Source organism: Silene latifolia, chromosome 6, assembly GCF_048544455.1.
Source record: "Silene latifolia isolate original U9 population chromosome 6, ASM4854445v1, whole genome shotgun sequence".
NCBI classification, from domain to species: domain Eukaryota; kingdom Viridiplantae; phylum Streptophyta; class Magnoliopsida; order Caryophyllales; family Caryophyllaceae; genus Silene; species Silene latifolia.
In genome coordinates, this window is record NC_133531.1 from 98,712,847 (window position 1) to 98,734,619 (window position 21,773).

The window sequence follows — 21,773 nt, forward strand, 5'->3', positions numbered from 1 at the left end:
TTGTCTTGAAATCCGTGCGGATGGGAGTCGGGACGGCCGGATCTGGGCTGGAGAATCCGAGCGGATCCTTGGGCAAGACGCTCGGATTGGCGAGGGGGAATCCGAGCGGATTCCTTTGAGGGACGCTCGGATTGGGCTTGGGCGGACGGACGGATTGTGTACAATCCGTTCGGATTGTCTGGCAGCATCTTTTCTTCTTCTTTTATTTCCTTTTCTTCATGAATTCCTTGGGGATTTCCTTGGGGACTCAAGGATCCTTTTCTCAACAATGCTCTTCTACTATGCTATGTACAAAGGCCTTCTAGTCTTGTCTCTCCTTGATGCTTGGTCATTGAATATGATCAATTTAGCCTTGTTTTGCCATGAAAATGCAAGATTCTTACTCCTTTCCTACCAAGGGATCAAAATCTCAAAGAATATGCAAAACAAAGAACTCAAGATAAGAAATGACCCAAATAGGCACTAAAAAGCATGGAAACAATGGTAATTCGGGGGCTAAATATGCGCCAATAATGGTCACATCAAATATCCCCAAACCGAACCTTTGCTCGTCCCGAGTAAAGAGGTGACAAAGACTAGGACCAATACTAACCTAACCTAATAATAATAGCCGATATGAGACAATTAGCGGGTCTCACTCCGCCCCTTCAACTCACAACAAGACAACCATGAGGTAGGATGCCTTCTTGCAAGGCAAGGTGGGTCTTGCCAAAATGGCGACACATCCAAACATTAAGCACACAAAATCAAGTAATGGATGCATCTACAAAAGAATAGCCACTTTCCTCATCTAAGTGGCGGAAATTATCTACAAGGGAAGCAATTCAAGGGTACACAATCCTTCATAGATGCAATTTGTTCAAACTACTAAGCCTAGAAGGATACCAATAAATCACCTCCAAAATGTGTCAAGCTAGGGTACCTTTGTCCTCAATCGTTAAATGCTTTTGTCAAGAGTAGACTCCCTATGGTGTTAGAAACACTGGAGGATCGCGGAATTCCCCCTCTTGCCTAGACAAGAAGAAGGGTCGTCCCCTCTCTACCATGCACAAAAATGGATACTATGGATAAAGGGATCGATAGATATTTGAGTTTCACTTTGGGAGTTTGCTTTGTTTTTGTTTTCCCCCCAATTTCATTGGTATTTGACATTTGAGAACACTTTCTTTGCCATTTCTTTTGATTTTTGGCATTTCAATACTTGACAACTTTTTGAATTTCTTTTTTTTGAACATTTTCAAAGTCACCCCAATTAGTAACGAGGGTGCCTTGTATTTGAAGCTTTAGGAGTTTATTTTGCTCCTCTTTTCTTTTGATGCATTTTTGCAAACTTTCTTTCATTTTTCATTTCATTGAACTCAAATTGATTTCTTTTTGTGCCCATTCCCTTTGATGACAAAAATGTATGGTAGAACATGGATGAATGATAGAAGTATGCATGGTTTCAAGGGTCACCTTGGAATAAACGGTAGCCAAGGAGTTATCACACCACAAGGTACTCTTGACTAGGCCTTAAACCATGGGTCAAAGGATACTAGCATGACACATCCTAGGGTGTTTTACAAGTATTCTAACAAGCAAAGTCTTAAGAATAAAAAGCATCTACTAGGGCCTATATACACTTGTCAAGCTTCCCAAATAGACGGTTTCGCAAAATTTTTCTAACATGCAAACTACATGCCATGATGCAACTAACATATAAACATCCTAATGCAAATGATTCTACCAACTAATATGACATATAAACTAAATGCAATCCTAAGTTCACATTGTTTTTACCGCATCAATCAAAATAAAGCCACATAGTCATTAACATAAAGAGGAAAAAGGAGATTGGAAAGATCATACCATGCGGTCTTCAATATCCTCATGTCTCGGATGTGGCGTAGTCAATCAAAGTGAACAAGGATAAACAAACACAACATATACAAGACAATATATACAAAGGAAATGAACTTGTTTTTGGTTTTTCAATTTTTCAATTTTTATGGTTTTTGAATAAAAGTTAAGTGTTAGAATTCCCATCCCCACACTAATATGGGCATTGTCCTCAATGGCCAAAATGATGGAAATTATGCAAAAATGATGCATGATTTCTATACTAAATGCAATTCTACACTAAGCTATACTACATGATGCATGGTTTTTGTTATGACGGAGAGGATAATTTAGATTACCTCCCGTTGTGTATGCATTAACTTCCCCAAACCAAATAAGACACTATTGCTAATGTCAAAGCATGGGTATAGTTCATGCACACACTATGCTATGCATGAAACTAGATTGTCATTTTGGATTTTCAAAAAATGGGAACAAAAAAGAACACCTCAATGGAACCGAGGTGTGAGTCCTTTGATGTTGCTAGGACTAAACCAACGATGATCAAAATGAAATAAAATACAAAGAGATATACACAAACCATGGGAGTGTAGGAGTCTCCAAGGCTAGTCTTCCATCATGCTATTATCATCACCACTTCCCTCATGAGAAGCGGTCACATTGCCACTTTCCTTGGCACTTTCTTCATCACTTTCTCCATCATCTTGCTCATCATTATCTTCACCATCTCTTTCTTCATCTCCACTTGCTTCTTCCTCAATATTTTCATCAATTTCTTCACCATTTCCAACAACCTCATTGTCTTCCACCACGTCCCTTGATGCACCTTAAATAAGGCTTCTCTATCCGCCCAACTAGGCAAAGGATAAGATGGATCAAGGAGTCCTTGCCTAGCTAGATGTAGGAGGGGAGGATATTGAGCCAAATATGCATTCTTCCGATCTTCATAAGCTTGCTTGTGCATGGCTTGCATAAGAAGAGTGACATAGTCTTTTCCAATTTCAACTCCTTGCGGTTTGAACTCTTCATACACAAAGGGGTAAGGTGGTATAACAATGGAAGAGGAGGGAGTTTCATGATCACCCTTTTGTTGTTGAATGATGTACTCGGCTTCTTCGGATAGGGGAAGTAAATAGTTGGTCCGGTGGACACTAAGACGGCAAATCTTTGCGGGTAAAGTGAATGATCGAGCCTCACTAGTAAGCCACCCATACTTGGTATCAAGGGGATTGTGAGCAACCCACTTAAACTTGTTAATCAAGATGGACATATCAATAAGATGGCCACCATCCTTAGCCTTGTACTTGCTATCCTTATTGAAATTAGGATCAAAGTGCTTGGCTAGGACCGTGACAAGGCCGCCATTAACAATAACGGTTTGACCCTTCTTCCCACTATCTACATGGAGCCATCTATCAACCAATAGCCTCAAAGAGTTGTAAGGCTTGGTGTGAATTCTTCCAATATTCAAAGTTGATTCAAGGAGAATAAAATCGAGTCCCGTGAAATGATTGGTGTCTTTCCTAGCAATTATGGTATTTCCCACAACTTTGTGCCATATTCTTATGCCCGGATGATGGACCAAGAGAGCACGACAAGCATGCAAATCTTCAAATTTCTTCCCGGAGATTGCCTCCCAAAGAGGCTCGGGATCATACTTCCCATATTGCTTATAATATTTATGTTCATCGCTAAGACCCAAAATTTCACCCAATTCCGGAAAGGTAATGCGTCTACTAGTGTTAGCTAGACGAAACTCAATATTTTCCCTATTCTCAACTTTTGTCACTTTTAAAGAACTTAAGAATTCCAAGACAAGGGAGGGGTATGTTACTTCCTTCATTTCAAACAATTTCTTCAAACCCATGGCATTGAAAAAGACTCTTGTTTGTTCAAGAACACCCAACTTTTCTAAAGCATCTTGACATATGAATTTGGTGGATTGGATTTGTTTCATAGCAAACTTGACAAATGTATTTCTATGGGTATCGGAAATGAATGTTACCTCCGGAAAATGCAAGAGTTGATCGATTACCGGAGTAGAAGGTGATGCTTCCATAGGAATTTGTTGTTGTTGTTGCACTACCAAGTTTGGTGTTGATACCACCATTGCCAAAGCTTTCTTTGCTTGTAGAGCTTTTTGCCTTTGAGAGAGAGCCTTTGCTTTTGGTGCCTTTGTTGCCCTTGTTGCTCCCTTTGTTCTTGCCATTTGATGAACTAACCAAGTAAAGAGTCAAAAATCTTCAATTTGTAGAATGCCCAAATCGATTTGAAGGTGAAAGGCTTTGCCTTTATAAAAACAAAAATCGATTCAAAGGTTGAAGAATTTGTTCTTGGTTTTGATTGTTAATGAAGATGGAGTGATTGATTTGTTGTTTGAAAGATGGTTTGATTTGATTTTGGTGGGTTTTGTTGAGGGTTTTTGTTTTTGAGATGGAGAGGATGAGGGTTTTGATGTTATGGGTAGTGTTTATGAATGGATGAATGAATGAGTGAAGGTGGGGTGGGTATTTAAAGAACTCGACAATTTTAGGACGCAGGGACAATCCGTGCGGATTTGGGCGCAATCCGTGCGGATTTGGGCGCAATCCGTGCGGATTCTACAGCTTCAAAATTTTCAAAATCCCGCCTAGAGACGGGCGGATTCTGGGGAATCCGCTCGGATTCTTCTGAGATGAGACGGGCGGATTTCGTGCAAGACGGACGGATTCTTGTCCAGAGATTTTTCCTTGTTTTTCTTCAGCTGCGAGACGGGCGTCTTTTTCAAAAGACGGACGGATTCTGTGAGACGGGCGTCTTTCCAGAAATCCGCTCGGATTCTTTGACAGTCAAGAAAATTTGCAATTTCAGCACAGCCCAAGACGGGCGTCTTCTCAGCAGGACGCTCGGATTTGCTGCAGACGGGCGGATTCTCAGGAATCCGCTCGGATTGGTCCTTGTGTACACGGATTCAGTTCCATCCGTGCACCAACGCATTCCCTTATCATTCTTTCTTTCTTTCTTTCAAATCTTGTGTTCTTCATTGTGGGGGCACTACTAAGGCATGAATAGCCTAGGCAATTGCCATCCCCACACTAAGGTAAAGCACTACACATCAATTAAAATTATTAGTCCCTCCCTCACTTCTCTCTTACATGACAATTATTTTGATCAAAGTAAATAAAATCCAAAAATGACAAAAATGCAATACAAAAATTGAAATGTAAGTTAGGGAGTTAGAAATATTTACAAGTGGTGGTTTAGGGAGAACTCCACCAAACTCTCATTCTTGATGAGATGTCAAGGGGGCATGTTCAAGGTGTTGTTGATGTTGCTCAACACCTTGAAGAAGTAATCAAAAGCTTGTTCATTGTTATGGTAGAGGTCCTCAATAGACCGTGGCCCTTGTTGTTGATCATGATCGATGGCATGCCCAATGTAGGGATTAAAGATCCCTTCAAATTCGTCGTCCCAAAGACCACAAACTTCATTGAGTTGATCATTGAAAATCTCTTGCTTAGATGGAGACAACTCTCCCAATTTCTTCTCTTGGCCAATGAGGCCATCATCTTCTTCCTTGGTTGATTTTGATGAGCTTTGCAAGCTCTCCTTGTCACAATTCACTTGCTCTTTGAATGGAGCATCTTCAACTTTCTTCCTCCATTGGAGTTCCGATTTCTTCTTTTCATCTTTTCGGCTATAATGATCAATCATGAAACATGGCTCATGCAAACGAGGAGCTCTCATGGTTTTGTCAAGATTAAAAGTTATGCTTTCATCTCCCACTTCTAGAGTGAGCTCTCCATGTTTCACATCAATCACCGCACCCGCGGTGTGTAGGAAAGGTCTTCCTAAGATGATTGGAATGTTGGAATCTTCCTCCATATCAACAATGACAAAGTCCACCGGGATGAAAAACTTCCCAATTCGCACGGGGACATCTTCACATATCCCTAATGGTGTCTTCGTCGATCTATCGGCCATTTGAAGAGTGATATTGGTGCATTTAAGCTCTCCCATTCCCAACCTTTTACTTACCGAGTACGGCATGACACTCACACTAGCCCCTAGATCACATAAGGCTTTGTTGATCGTTGTGTCGCCAATGGTACATGGTATTGAGAAGCTTCCCGGATCCTTTAACTTTGGAGGTGAACTCCCTTGAAGTATTGCACTACTCACCTTAGTGAAGGCGATAGTCTCAAGTTTCCGGATCGACTTCTTCTTTGTGAGGATATCTTTCATGTACTTTGCATAGGCCGGAACGTGATTGATTAATTCCGTGAAAGGAATTGAGACTTCTAAGTTCTTCACAATTTCCATGAACTTCCCAAGTTGATCATCAAATTTAGGCTTGGCTTGACGACTTGGAAAAGGAAGTCTAATCACAATGGGCTCCTTCTCTTTGGCTTTATCTTCATTTTTCTTTGAACTTTCTTCCTTTGATGATCCCCCTTCTTTGGGACTTTGCACCACAACTTCATTCTCACTAACTCTCACAACTTCATCCTCAACTTGCTTCTTTGGTGCTTCATATCTTGTACCACTTCTCAAGTGAATGGCACTAACCGTTTCATGTCTAGGGGGATTACTTTGTGGTGGTAATTGCCCCTTTTGTCTTTGTGAGCTTGAAGATGCTAGTTGGGTCAATTGTGTTTCCAACATCTTGGTGTGAGCTAGAATGTTGTTGATGGTGGTGTATTTTGCTTGGCTATCTTTTTGCATTTGGGTGAAAAATTCTTGTTGATTCTTTTGCATTTGGAGGACCGCTTTTTGGACATCAAAACCTTGGTCATTTTGGTGATTGTATGGATTTTGATTTTGGTAACCTTGGTTTTGATTGTAAAAGGGTCTTTGATTTTGATTTCTCATGGGTGGTGGAGTGTATGTTGTTTGAGGGTTTTGAACATTTTGGCTTTTGTATGAGAGATTTGGATGGAACTTGGTGTTTTCATTGTAAAAGTTGGAATAAGGGGTACCACTTTTGTAAGCTTGGAAAGCAATAACTTGTTCGGTTGTTCCCCTACATTCACTTGAGTCATGACCCAAGGTTCCACAATTCTCACATATCCCGCTTGGGATTGATGAGGATGCCGTCATGGCATTGACATGATGCTTTGATGATTTTGAGTTTTCCTCAAGTCTAGCCATAGCTTGTTCAAACTTCAAGTTGATTGTGTCAATGTGAGCACTAAGTTGAGCACCCAATTGAGTAACGGTGTCCACTTTATACTTTCCTCCTCTAGTAGCCTTGCGAGGCCTACTATATTGTGAATTATGGACCGCCATTTCCTCAATCTTGTTCCATGTTTGATTGTCATCAACTTCGGTGAACATTCCATTTGATCCCATATTGAGAATATTCCTAGAATCTTCATATAAACCATTCCAAAATTGTTGCACTAAAAACCATTCGCTAAGTCCATGGTGAGGACATGAGCGACAAATACCTTTGAACCGCTCCCAAGCTTCATACAAAGATTCTTCATCCCTTTGCTTAAAACCCGTAATTTGAGCTCTTAGCATATTAGTCTTTTCCGGTGGGTAGAAATTTTTGTAGAAAGCTAGAGCTAGCTTCTTCCAAGAATCTATTCCAAGGGTGGCCTTATCAAGGCCCTTCAACCATTGCTTTGCGGTGCCGATTAACGAAAAAGGAAATAAGACCCATCTTATTTGGTCTTGAGTCACGCCCGTTTGAGAGATAGCTTCACAATAATCGCAAAAGGTTTCCATATGAGAATGAGGGTCCTCACTAGGCATTCCCCCGAATTGGCTCCTCTCAACTAGTTGAATGAAGGCGGACTTGGCAATAAAGTTTCCGGTAAGATGTTGTGGGGTAGGAGTACCATTTGGTAAATCCTCCTCGGTGGGTATAGAGTGTGACGAGAATTTAGGCATTGTAGGTGGATTTTGTGTGGTATTGTTTAATGGGTTCTCTTCTCCTTCTATTGCGAAAGGATTGACAAACTCACTAGTGGGTTGAACAACTTCACCAACACCTCCCAAATTCCTCCTGACAAGTCTCCTATTATTCGTCAAGGTTCTCTCGATTTCACGGTCAAAAGGTAACAAATCTCTTTGTAACCTTCTAGACATGCAAAATATCAAACAACTCGAAAACAATTAGAACAAACCTTGAGGAGTTTTACTTCCCCAAGGTGAAAAAGACACAACTAAAAACAATAAAATAAATCTTAAATCAATTAAACACCGTCCCCGGCAACGGCGCCATTTTTGATCGAGTCCATTTTGTTTCACAAATTAATCATATGTGGTCGTTGGTCAATGGTCGATACAAAACACAATTTATACTTCACAAACAACTCTACAATTAGTAAAGAGGCAAGTAAAGGTCGGATCCCAAGGGACGGGTATTGAAATGAGAATTCTATTGTAACTAGTAGTGTCTAAGGGGTGTCACAAATTGGGTTGATGTAGAAGGTTACTAAACTAAAATAGCAATGAAAATAAACTAGCAAGATGAATAAAATAAGGGGTGTAAACAATTGATTAAAAGCACTAGGGTGTCATGGGTTCATAGGGGATTCATGGGATATGATCATACAAACATGTTCTCAAATTATAAGCAAGCAATTATTGTTGTGATGGATTGAGTTGGGTTATATCTTACAATCCTAGGAAAGTTTGGGTCCCGGAGCCGAATCGATTAGATTGTACAACACCTACAAGTCGACTTAATCTTTCCTACTCAACACATGCATGGTCTAACAAGACTCGAGTTGGGTTATGTCTTACAAGTCAAGTTGAAAGGATAGAAGATGATAGTAAATGCAAGGATTCATAGGCTTAGCATTTCATCAAATATAACATGTGCATGTATTAAGATCAAAACAAGCAAGCAAATAAGATATGAAAGCATATTAATTTAAGCATGAATCATTCCCCATGTTGGTTTCCCTAATCACCCATTAAACCCTAGCTAAGAGACTACTCACTCATTATCATATTGATCATGCTAGAAAGGTTGTCAATCATACTAACATAATGAAACATGATGAATAAATGAAAGTAATTAGCAATAATTAAAAAGGGATTAAGAGATTATACCTACTAATGATTCCAATAATAAAGCAAGAATAATAGAAGTACTTTGAATCCTAGATTGAGAGGTTGTCAATCTCCCAATAATAACCCAAATAATCTTCAATTACCCAAAATAAAGTAAGAACAAGAGAGAGATTAAAGAACTAAAACTTGGATTAAAACTTGATTAATACTTGATTACAATATTGAAGAGAGATTTGATTGATATTAACTACACTAATTATTGATAAGAAGAACATGCTCCTCTAATTAGACTAATGGGGTATTTATAGTGAAAATTAGGGAGGATGCATTAGGGTTAACTAAGGGCTAAACTAGTAATTACACTTTTAAGTTGAGCAAGGAGACTCCGGTATTCTCCGAAAGAAGGGCTTCTCTTATCGTGGCTTGAAGAATGAAAACGTCTTTGTCTTGAAATCCGTGCGGATGGGAGTCGGGACGGCCGGATCTGGGCTGGAGAATCCGAGCGGATCCTTGGGCAAGACGCTCGGATTGGCGAGGGGGAATCCGAGCGGATTCCTTTGAGGGACGCTCGGATTGGGCTTGGGCGGACGGACGGATTGTGTACAATCCGTTCGGATTGTCTGGCAAAGATCTTTTCTTCTTCTTTTCTTTCCTTTTCTTCATGAATTCCTTGGGGATTTCCTTGGGGACTCAAGGATCCTTTTCTCAACAATGCTCTTCTACTATGCTATGTACAAAGGCCTTCTAGTCTTGTCTCTCCTTGATGCTTGGTCATTGAATATGATCAATTTAGCCTTGTTTTGCCATGAAAATGCAAGATTCTTACTCCTTTCCTACCAAGGGATCAAAATCTCAAAGAATATGCAAAACAAAGAACTCAAGATAAGAAATGACCCAAATAGGCACTAAAAAGCATGGAAACAATGGTAATTCGGGGGCTAAATATGCACCAATTATGGTCACATCAATTCATCCTAAATCGATTTGGGTATCACTAAAAATTGAAGATTTCAATACTTCATTGGTGTAACCAAGCAAAGGAGAATGGCAAGAACTAAAGGAGATAACAAGGCACCCCCAAAGAAGACACTTTCCAAAAGGCAACAAGCTCTTCAAGCAAAACAATTATCGAAGGCATTGGTAGTCCATGATGCAAGGTTGGAGGTTCAACAAGGTCCCCCTATAGAAGCTACAACATCAACAACTCCGGTAATTGAGTAATTATCCAATTATCCGGAGGTAACTTTCACTTCCGACTCTCATAGAGAGAAATTCATTCTCTTTGCTAAGAAAACCATCATGCCTACTAAGTTTATTTGTGAAGATGCATTGTCAAAATTGGGTGTTCTTGAACAAACCAAAACCTTCTTTGAGTCTATGGGATTGGGTAAATTGTTTACAATGAAGGAATTGACATACCCCTCCCTCATCTTGGAATTTTTAAGTTCCTTGAAAGTCACAAAGGTGGAGACTCGAACCAACATCGAGTTTCGTCTTGAAAATATTGATAGACGCATAACTTATGGCGAATTGGGTAAGATATTAGGCCTTAGTGATGACCCGAAATATATCAAGACTCCTATCAAGTATGACCCCGCTCCTCTTTGGATGGCAATTTCCGGGAAGAAATTCGTGCGTTTTCATGATTGTCGTGCTCTCTTAGTCCACCATCCGGGCATTAGAGTATGACATAAGGTCATTGGGAATACTTTGATAGCAAGAAATGGCACTAATCACCTTACCAAACTCGATTGTATTCTTCTTGAGTCGGCCTTGAACATAGGAAGGGAATTTACAAAGCCATATAATGCTCTAAGACTTTTGGTTGAACGATGGCTTAATGTCGATTGTGGCAAAGAAGGCACCGCTTTTATTGTAAATGGAGGACTAGTTACCCATTTGGCTAAGCATTTTAACAGGGATTTCAACAAAAACAACACCTATGCGTCGGTTAAAGGAGGCCATCTTGTTGATATGGACACCATGATTCACAAGTTCAAGTGGGTCAAGCACGACACTCTTGATGACAAATATGGGTGGTTAACCAATGAATCTAGATCTTTCACCTTGCCTTCCAAAATTTGCGGATTGAATGTTCACCGACCGAACTACCTTCTCCCACTCTCCGAAGAGACCGAGTATATCATTCAACAACAAAGAGGCGAAATTGCCGAGCCCTCCTCCTCCATTATCACCCCACCTTACCCATTTGAATACCAAGAGTTCAAACCCAAGGATGTCGAAGTGGGAAATAATTACTTGACACTACTCATGAGGGAAATGCACAAGCAAGCTTACAATGATAGAGTGGATGCTTACAAGGCCCAATACCCGCCCCTCCTACATCTAGCTAGGCAAGGACTTCTTGATCCGTCTTGTCCTTTGCCTAGTTGGGCAGATAAGGAAGTATTCTTTCTTAGCATTCCTAGTGGTAGTTGACCAGGTGGAGAGGACATGGTTGTTGAAGAGGGTGGTGCTCAAGAAGAAGAGGTTCAAGAAGAAGAAGCTCAAGAAGAGGAAGAGGAAAGTGAGGAAAAACAAGCAAGTGAAAGTGAGAGTGGACATGATTCCACATCTATGGAAGTTGATGATACCTCAAGAGAGGAGGATGATGATGATGGTGATACGATGGGTGAAGATTAGCAAACTTTGGAGGCTCCTACATTCTTACACCTCCATTATGGTTTGTCTACTTCCCTTGTTTTTATTTTATCTTGATCATTTATTTTATGGAGTCCTAGCAACATGGAGGACTAACACCTTGGCTTCATTAAGGTGTTCTTTATCTTTTTTCCCAGCTTGTAAAATCCAAAATGATAATTTATAGTTTCATGCATTGTATTCCATGTGCATGAACTACCCCGAATTTCTTGACATTAGAAATATGGCTATTTTGGTTTGGGGAAGTCCATGCATATGCATTGGGAGCTAAGTTAAATTATGCTCTCCACCATAACAAAAACACATGCATCATGTACTATAGCTTAGTATATTTTGCATTTAATTTAGAAATCATGCATATTCATTGCATAATTTCCTATCGTATTGGCCATTGAGGACAATGTCCATACTAGTGTGGGGATGGGAAATTATAACTTGACTTTTATTCAAAATCCAAAAAAATCAAAAATTTCGAAAAAATCCAAAAAAATTAAAAAATTGAAAAAATAAAAAAACATGTTCATTCCTTTTTAGTGTAGACTTGTATATATTGTGTTTGTTCATCCTTGTTCACATTGATCGACTACGCCACATCCGAGACATGAGGATATTGATGACCGCATGGTATGATCTTTCCAATCTCCTTTTTCCTCTTTATGTTAATGACTATGTGGCTTTATTTTGATTGATGCGGTATAAACAATGTGAATTTTGGATTGCATTTAGTTTATATGACATACTAGTTGGTAGAAGCATATGCATTAGGATGTATATATGTTAGTTGCACCATGGCATGTAGTTTGCATGTTAGAAGAATTTTGTGAAACCATCTACTTGGGAAGCTTGACAAGTGTATATAGACGTTAGTAGATGCCTTTTCTTCTTAAGACTTTGCTTGTTAGAATAGTTGTAAAACACCCTAGGATGTGTCATGCTAGTATCCTTTGACCCATGGTTAAGGCTTAGTCAAGAGTACCTTGTGGTGTGATAACTCCTTGGCTACCGTTTATTCCAAGGTGACCCATGAAACCATGCAACCATCATTCATCCATGTTCTACCATACATTTTGTCATCAAAGGGAATGGGCACAAAAATTGTTCAAAATTTGAGTTCAAGAAATGAAAAGAAAAGAAAAGTTTACAATTGCATCAAAATAAAAGAGGAGTAACAAAAATAGACTCCTATGCTTCAAATATAAGCACCCTCACTACATATGGTGTGACTTTGAAAATTTTCAAAAGAAAATGCAAAAAGTTGAAAATTATCAAGTATTGAAATGCCAAAAATCAAAAGAAATGGAAAAAAGAAAGTGTTCTCAAATGTTATATGCCACAAGAAATTGGAGGGAATAACAACAACAAAAGAAAACTCTTACATGAAACTCAAAATCTATCGATCCCTTTATCCATCATATCCACTTTTGTGCATGGTAGAGAGAGGACGACCCTTCTTCTTGTCTAGGCAAGAGGGGGAATTCCGCGATCCTCCAGTGTTTCTAACACCATAGGGAGTCTATTCTTGACAAAAGCATTTAACGATTGAGGACAAAGGTACCCTATCTTAACACAACTTAGAGGTGATTTATTGGTATCCTTCTAGGCTTAGTAATTTGAAGAAACCATATCTATGAAGAGTGATTTATTGCTTCCCCTTTAGATAATTTCCGCCATTTATATGAGGAAAGTGGCAATTCTTTTGTTGATGCATCCATTACTTGATTTTATGTGCTTTAATGCTTGGATGTGTCGCCATTTTGGCAAGACCCACCTTGCCTTGCAAGAAGGCATCGTACCTCATGGTTGTCTTGTTGTGAGTTGAAGGGGCGGAGTGAGACCCGCTAATTGTCTCATGTCGGCTATATTAGTAGGATAGTTTAAATAAGGGTCCTAGTTTTGTCACCTCTTTACTCGGAACGAGCAAAGGTTCGGTTTGGGGATATTTGATGTGATCAATATTTGAGCATATTTAGTCTCCGAATTAGCCTCGTTCCTATGCTTTTTAGTGCATATTTGGGTCATTTACTATCTTTTGTCCTTTTTTTGCATATTCTTTGAGGTTTTGTTTCCTTGGTAGGAGAGGAGTGCAAACCTTACATTTTCATGGCAAAATAGAGCTAAATTGAACGAATCTAATGACCAAGCATCAAAGAGAAGACAATACTAGAAGGCCTTTGTACATATTATAGTAGATGGGCAATGATGAAGAAATCCTTGCATCCCCGACAAGATCCCGGAGGATTTTTGGAAGAAGAAAGAAGAAAAGAAGAAAAAGGAAGGCTGGGACAAGATCCGGGCATCTTAACAGTCGGGACGCCCGTCCAAAACTGCAAGAATCCGACCGTCCAAGCTTGGAAGCCGCTCGTCTAGCCACCTGAGTATCCGCCCGTTCCGACCCTTGGACGCTCGGATTGTGTTACAGGACAACACGCCCTCTTCTTCCCTCCATTGACGCTGCGCATATTTTTGAAAGACTAGCAAAAAGGAGACCCGCATCTTTTCTTGAGTGGAGTGATTCCTTAAGGACTTAATCATCATTTAAGCCCTTAGTAACCCTAATTTGTGCACCTAATCCCCACTATAAATACCTCATTAGTCTAATTAGGTTATCATGTTCTTCTTATCAATCTTTAGTGTAGTTTATATAATTATAATCTTTCCTTAATCTTGTAATCAACTTCTAATTAAATATTAATACAAATCTCATTTCCTTAATTTCTCTTTTGTTCATCTTTTATTTTGGGTAATTGAAGATTATTTGGGTTTATTGGGAGATTGACAACCTTCTATCAATTATCAAGTACTTCTTTTATTATTTACATTATTATTTTGGAATCATCATTAGGTATAACTCTCTTAATCCCTTTTTAATTATTGTTAATCATCTTCATTTATTCATCATGTTTTGCTTTGTTAATATGATTGACAACCTTGTTAACATGTTAACATTGATAATGAGTGAGTAGTTTCCTTAACTAGGGTTAATGGGTAATTAGGGGAAACCAACATGGGGGATGATTCATGCTTAATTTAATATGTTTTCATAATTTATTTGCTTGCTTGTTGTGATCTCATCTTATGCACATGTTATGTTTGATTAAATGCGAGCCTATGAATTCTTGCATTTTTTACCCATCACTTACCTTTTCAATGAGACTTGTAAGACATAAACCAACTCGAGTTTCATTAGATCATGCATATAGTTGAGTAGGGAGGATTAAGTCGACTTGTAGGTGTTGTACAATCTAATCGATTCGGCTCCGGGACCCAAACTTTCCTAGGATTGTAAGATATAAACCAACTCGATCCTATCACAACAATAATTGCTTGCTTATAATTTGAGAATATGTTTGTATGATCAATTCCCATGAATCCCCTTTGACCCCATGACACCCTAGTGCTTTTAATCAATTGTTTACATCTCATTTTAGTCATCTTGCTTGCTTACTTTAATTGTTATTTAGTTTAGTGATCTTCTTATCTCAACCCAAATTGTGACACCCCTAGACACCGCTACTTGTAATCGAAAATCCTACATCAATACCCGTCCCTTGGGATCCGACCTTTACTTACCTCTTTACTAATTGTAGAGTTGTTTGTGAAGTTATAAATATTGTTTTGGTCTAGGTGCTCCTAACGACAAGTAACCGAAATCTAAGCTCAAAGCCGACCGACCAGTGAGCACATAGGTCCCCACGGAAACGGCCGCTACTCTAGCTCCATTGCCCATACGGAGATCCAAATCACCTTTTGCTAGTACTTGTACGTCCCTTAAACCCTGCATATGATTACAAAGGTGAGAGCCACATCCGGTATCAAGTACCCAAGTTGAAGTGCAAGCATAATTAACGTCTATCACTTAGAGAGGGGAAATCATACTAATAGACGTCACACGCCCTTCCTTGAGATCCTCCAAGTATTTGGGACAACTCCTCCTATAATACCCCTTCCCATTACAATGGAAACATTCAGCCTCGGAGAGTTTGACACCTTTTGCCTTGGGATTTCCATTTTTAACGGCCTTCTTCTTTCCCTTGTCATGTTTCTTTGACGATTTCTTGAATTGGGACTTTTCCTTCCCCTTTCCTTTCTTAACTCCAAGGGACATGTTCTTTAACTTCATGGTTAAAACATCCCCTTTGTCACTCCCACTAGCTTCCATATCCCTCTCCGCTTGGGTGAGGAGTGCATGAATTTCATGATAACTCTTATCCATGCCATTCATGTTGTAGTTCACCCTAAAGTGGGCAAACTTGGTGGGAAGTGAGTGGAGGATACGATCCACCACAAGAGTCTTAGGAATCTTACACCATAGACGCTCTAGGATGTCGACATATTCGACCATTTTGAGTACATGGGGACCAACCTTTTGGTCCCTCTCAAGCTTAGCTTCAAATAAGCGTGCCACCACATCGTATTGACGGACTTTAGGTGTTTGTGAAAACATAGTAATCATACAAGTGAATATCTCGTACGCATTTAAAGAAATGCATGATAGCTTGAGCTTTGAGGACATCGACCATATCAACACATTTTTGATATCATTCGGCATCCTCACATGGTCATCATAGGTGGTCTGCACCGCCGATGAAGCCCTTGGACCGGGGTCGATGGGATGAGCATCGGTCAAGTAAGTGAGCAAATTGTCGGACAACGCGGCACTTTTGATGTTGGATTCCCATTCAAGAAAGTTACTACCGTCATCTTTTAAGATGAATTTGTCCATTACGGACCTTAGCCATGAATCTTTGCCTAGTGATGTAGTCGATAGAGTTGAAGAAGTTGCCATTGCGAATTAAAATGCTACAACAAAAAGGAAAAATTAACATCCATTGTTTTAAAAATTACTTGTGAAAACATGTTTAACAAGTTTTAGCATTTATATAATGATCTCCCACTAAATTATATAAATGATTCCAAGACCCAAATATTAAACAAAAATGAGCATCGCTTGGACGAAACATCCCATAATTGTGTAAATTCGGTAAGTCTCGTTGACTAATTCTACCTCCAGAACTCTTGGTCGACAAATTTCCTTAAATCCATCTACTAGCCCCGGAAGACAAGACCGTCTTATATCCCGTTAAGTCCAACCAATTTTGGCGTGTGATAACCATTTATCACCCTACTTACCCAAGGTAAAAAGAGAACACCCCGCTTGGGCGAGCGTGGCTCTAATGAACAAGAGATTCATAGGTGTTACTAATTGGTAAGGCTAATCTCAATTTTAGTTATGTGAGAGATCTTGTCAATTTAGTCATAAATTCCCTATAAGTGAACTAAGTCAGTGAATGTAAATGACGTGAATTGACAACCGCAAAAATAAAATGCATGTGAATGACGATTTTGGCATGCGTGAAAATAAAAACACGCAAACAAGTAACGATATGAATAAATCCTAGTATGGCCACCTAGTTAATAAAAACTAGACTATTACATTTCGGAAACTAACTCCTTGGTCCCTTGCCTCTTCATTCCAAAAGTGGCTTCTCTTGTGGGATTTGGAACACCTTCCAAAAATAGACTCCGTCTCGATGTAATCCGTCTTTTGGAAACGCCGGTAAGAATAACTATTACAATTTAATTACATAGCTATTCCTATTATACATTAATTAATAAAATAAATAAAACTATTAATTAATTACAAACCGACGATACGAGATCGTATTTAATTACAAACAAAACGCTATTTCCATTCATTTCAGGTAATAACGATTAAAATAAACTAGGTCATACTAGGTACAACAAGATAAATAATTTAAATAAATGACAATCATTCATTCAACATAAATAAATATGCTTACAAATGCTGTAAAATGATGCCAGAATCGCCCTATCTATCAATCGTTGGTATCCATCTCGGTATTTGAGGATTTAATCGATTTTTAACTTGTAAAAATCAATAATAAACTCTTAAATCTCAATTAAGTCCAAACTCTTTTGGACCTCAAAATTAGTCCTCACTAATTTTATGATGAATAATTAGTTTGATTTGGTGATATTTTGCTAATTTAATCGGTAAAATCATAATTTTTAAGTAATAAATCCAAAATAATTGAAAAATTACCCAAAAAATTAAAACAACAATTTTGAGTATTCTTGAACACTCCCAAGAACACCAAAATGTCAGAAATATCGCCCCAAAAATCCGGATAAAATATATGAAGAAAAAGATCGATATTTATCGGTTTTTAACCACTAAAACCAATAAATATCAAAACAAGGTGAAATCACATTTTAAATTTCACTTTTAACTTTTAAATAATATTTTTAAATGTACATAAATTTATCATGAGGAGGAACAAACTTTAGAAAATTATGATTAATTTATTTCACTTTTATCGACTTTTATCTAATAAAATCAATAAACATGCAAAACTTCAAACCAATCTTCAAAATTTTTCATACAATCTGTAGAAAACATGCATGAAACACCATAAAAATTTCATGACCCGAATCATCTTTTATCTATTTTTAGTCAATTTTTAACTAAAATACGGCATTTTGACTCAATTTTCTACCAAAAATCATTAAAAATAGCAAAATAACTTCATAAATTACCAAAATTTACCACAAATCTTTTGAGATCAGTAGGTATGCATGTCACAAAAATTTCGTGCTTAAACCTCTTCTAACACAGTTTTTGAGTTTTTATAAATTATCTCATAATTTATTAATATGCTTAAAATCAACATGCAAATTACAAGCCTAAGCTCTGATACCACTTGAAATATCATAGATCCTAATTAGACTCTCTAATTAAAAACAAATTATCTCATAATATGTTCATTTAGTAATCTATGTAACATGCATGCAAATATAAAAGCATAAAATTAAAGATTAAGTAAAAATAATTTCCTTACATTGATATTTTTGGTAATATGGGCACAAACTAAATCACCTTTCTAGTTTGTTCTTAAGCTAAATGAAGATGGATGATTCTCCTAGAAAAACCTTCAACAAGAAAGTCTCTTTCAAATTGCACCCAAGAACTATACCCAAAAATTATCTTACAAGTATTAACTACATACTTGTAAAATTAACCCTTGGTAATATGTAAATAATACTAACAATCTTAGTAATTATTTTATTTTGTTTACTAACTAATCTTAGTAAAAGCTTTTATTATTTTAGAGAGAAGTACCAAATTTTGTTCACATGCAAAATGAAATAGCGAAGTGGTGTGCAAAAATGAACAACAATTTGGAGTATATAGGAGGGGAAAACCGGTGAAGTGAGGGAGTAGTGGAGTGTTGAAATTGTCTTATATTTTTCAATCTTACATCCACATGTAAAATATAATTATAAGATAACTTGTGCAAGTATCACAAGTAAAGTGAAATAATTGTGTTTATAATCATCCACTATACTCCATTTACACGGTCTAATGTCCTATTTACGGGTCCATTTGGTTCTTATATTTGTCGCACAAATACGTGTAAATTTTATTTAAACATCGTTTTATGTTTAAATGCTTCTCGACTAATTTCGTCCAAATCACTCCGTAAATATACGTGTACCGCTACACATATTATTTACGTACTAATATTAATCACATTAATCAATTAGTACAATTTTAGTGAATTAACAATTAATTAACTAAAAACCCGTCTCCAAAAACTTATTATTCAATTATCGCATAATTAAATAATAACTGTCGTGCCTCGAGTTCGCAACTCGAAATCTCTCTAAAAATAATTGACTAACCTTTTAGTCTATAAATCAAGGGACTAAATAAATTGTATCTCATACAATTAATTAGTTGTCAATTGGGGTTCGTTCCTTTAGGTGTGACCGAAAGGGGTCAGTTGATCACCGCCGTCTCACGACAATAACGTCAAACTCTAGTCAGCCAATCGTTATCGATTTACGTTGATCAACTGACGAGGATCAAATAATTAAATATCTGATGATATTTCTTTAATGAGATTTATTATGTAAACGCACTATTGTGGAGGACACTAACTCCAACAAACACCTGCTAAATAGATTTTGAGAAACACTAGACAGGAGGGTATTGTGGGGGTTAGGTTATCTGATAAATTCTCTAAACACACTTTTATAGATGTTCTGGTGGCAAATACTCCTATTGGGATAGTTGGTGAAAGTGGGAAGGATCCTCCTGAAAATCTTATCAATGCATAACATAGGTTTTTGGAATGTTAGGGGTCTAAATGACCTGAATAAACAGAAAGTGGTTAAATGGTTTATGCACAATCATGGGGTTGGTTTGTTTGGTCTTATTGAAACAAAGATCAAACCTAATAATCTTCTTAAAAAAAAATACCTCTCTTTGTGATGGTTGGAGTATTACCACTAACTGTAGCTGGCATAAGGGTAGTAGAATTTGGGTGTTATGGAAACTAAATATCTTTGATATGCAGTTTATTTCTTATAGAGCACAACACATTCATATGCATGTACACTCTAGGGTTGAAAATAAAAAGTTTTATCTTACAATGATTTATGCTTTCAATGAGTTGAATGATAGAATTGCCTTGTGGAATTTTCTGAAACAACAGTCTCAGACTTGTGTGTCACCTTGGTTATGGTTGGGAGACTTTAATGCTGTTTTATCTCCTATTTAGAGACTGGGTTGTAGCACTAATGAAGCAGAAATGGAGCATATTCAGGAATGTGTATCATTATGTGGAGGATATAAGTGTTACTGGTGCTCTATATACTTGGTCTAATAAGCAGGAACCAAATGCTAGAGTATATAGTAGGTTAGATAGAGCAATGGGCAATCAAGAATGGCTTGATGAATTTGGAGATTATATGGCTCATTTTCACCCTGAGGGTTTATTTGATCATTGTTCTTGCACTGTGGTGAATAGGAAAGCTGAGTTTGATGGAAGAAGAAGCTTTAAGTATTTTAACATGTGGAGTGTTGCTGGCTCCTTCAAGGCTCAGGTTGAAAGTATATGGAAGCAGAAGTATAAAGGCACTAAGATGTTTTCTATTGTGAATAAACTGAAAGCTTTAAAACCTGTCCTTAAGAAGCTGAATACAACTTGTTTCTCTGATATAGAGAACAACACTACCATTGCTAGTAAGGTGTTGGAGGAGATCCAAGAGAAATTAGTTCATAATCCTAGGGACATTGACTTGATTCAACAGGAGCTTGACTTGTCTGTTGAGTTAAAGGGACTCATAAGAGCTATGGATAGCTTTCTTACTCAGAAGGCCAAGTTACAGTGGTCACTGGAAGGGGATCTGAACACTTCCTATTTTCATCGTGCAATTAAGAACAGGATTATGTCGAATAAGGTTTTCCAGATTGAGGATAAGCAGGGGGTTCTGTGTACTGAGGGAACTACTATTCAGTCTGCTTTCTTAGACTATTATCAACATCTGTTAGGTACTCACACTCCCACTGATCCTGTGAATTTTGATGTGGTTAGAAGGGGTCCATGTTGTTCTGAGGATCATTGGTCTATTCTGGCAAAACCTATTACTAGTGCAGAGGTTAAAGCTTGTCTGTTCAGCATTCCAAGTTGCAAATCACCTAGTCCTGATGGCTATAATAGCCAATTTTATAAAGATTCTTGGGATGTAGTTGCGGAAGAGGTTTGTGCTGCTATTATTAATTTCTTTGATTCTGGGCAGTTGCTCACTCAGGTCAATGCAACTGTCATCACCCTGATTCCAAAAATTGATAGGCCAACTAATGTAGTGCATTACAGGCCAATCTCTTGCTGTATTGTACTTTATAAAGTTATTTCCAAACTTTTGTGAACTAGGTTGGCTTTGTTGTTGCCTGATATTATAAGCTAGAATCAAGGAACTTTTGTCAAAGGTAGGAGCATTCTAGAAAATATCCTAATTTGCCAAGATTTGGTTAGAATGTATAACAGAAGGGCAGCTTCTCCTCGTTGTATGTTCAAGCAAGATCTTCAGAAAGCCTATGACTCTATTGAATGGGGGTTTCTTGAACAGATGCTAGATGCTTTGAAGTTTCTTGAACGGTTTAGACATCTGATTATGTTGTGTGTTTCTACCCCCTCTTATACTTTGAACTTAAATGAGACTCACTTTGGATTTTTTGAAGGAAGGAGGGGTTTGAGACAAGGAGACCCTATCACTCCCCTTCTTTTTTGTATTTCCATGGAATATTTGTCCAGAGTGAAGAATTATGTTGTGGGGCTATGGCACTTTAGATTTCACCCTCTATGTAATTCCTTAAAGCTGACACATCTGCTTTTTGCTGATGATCTCCTCATGTTTTGTAAAGGAGATCATCAGTCTATTATGCTTATTTTGAGGGT

General features: G+C 38.0%; 1 protein-coding gene and 1 non-coding gene across 2 annotated transcripts; both read left to right on the forward strand.

Annotated features, from left to right (window-relative positions):
• Positions 1-7,237: 7,237 nt before the first annotated feature.
• On the forward strand, positions 7,238-7,344 carry LOC141589097 (small nucleolar RNA R71). Its single transcript, XR_012520050.1, has one exon. It is a non-coding gene; the product is annotated as a small nucleolar RNA R71 (small nucleolar RNA).
• A 12,768-nt stretch (positions 7,345-20,112) lies between these two features.
• Positions 20,113-21,243, forward strand: LOC141588396 (uncharacterized). The gene has a single exon (XM_074409840.1). The coding sequence runs from the start codon at positions 20,113-20,115 to the stop codon at positions 21,241-21,243; it is 1,131 nt and encodes a 376-aa protein (XP_074265941.1).
• Positions 21,244-21,773: the final 530 nt, after the last annotated feature.

Bases quoted from the DNA above. Each gene is read 5' to 3' on its own strand.
- LOC141588396 (XM_074409840.1), top strand. From the start codon at position 20,113: ATGAAGCAGAAATGGAGCATATTCAGGAATGTGTATCATTATGTGGAG.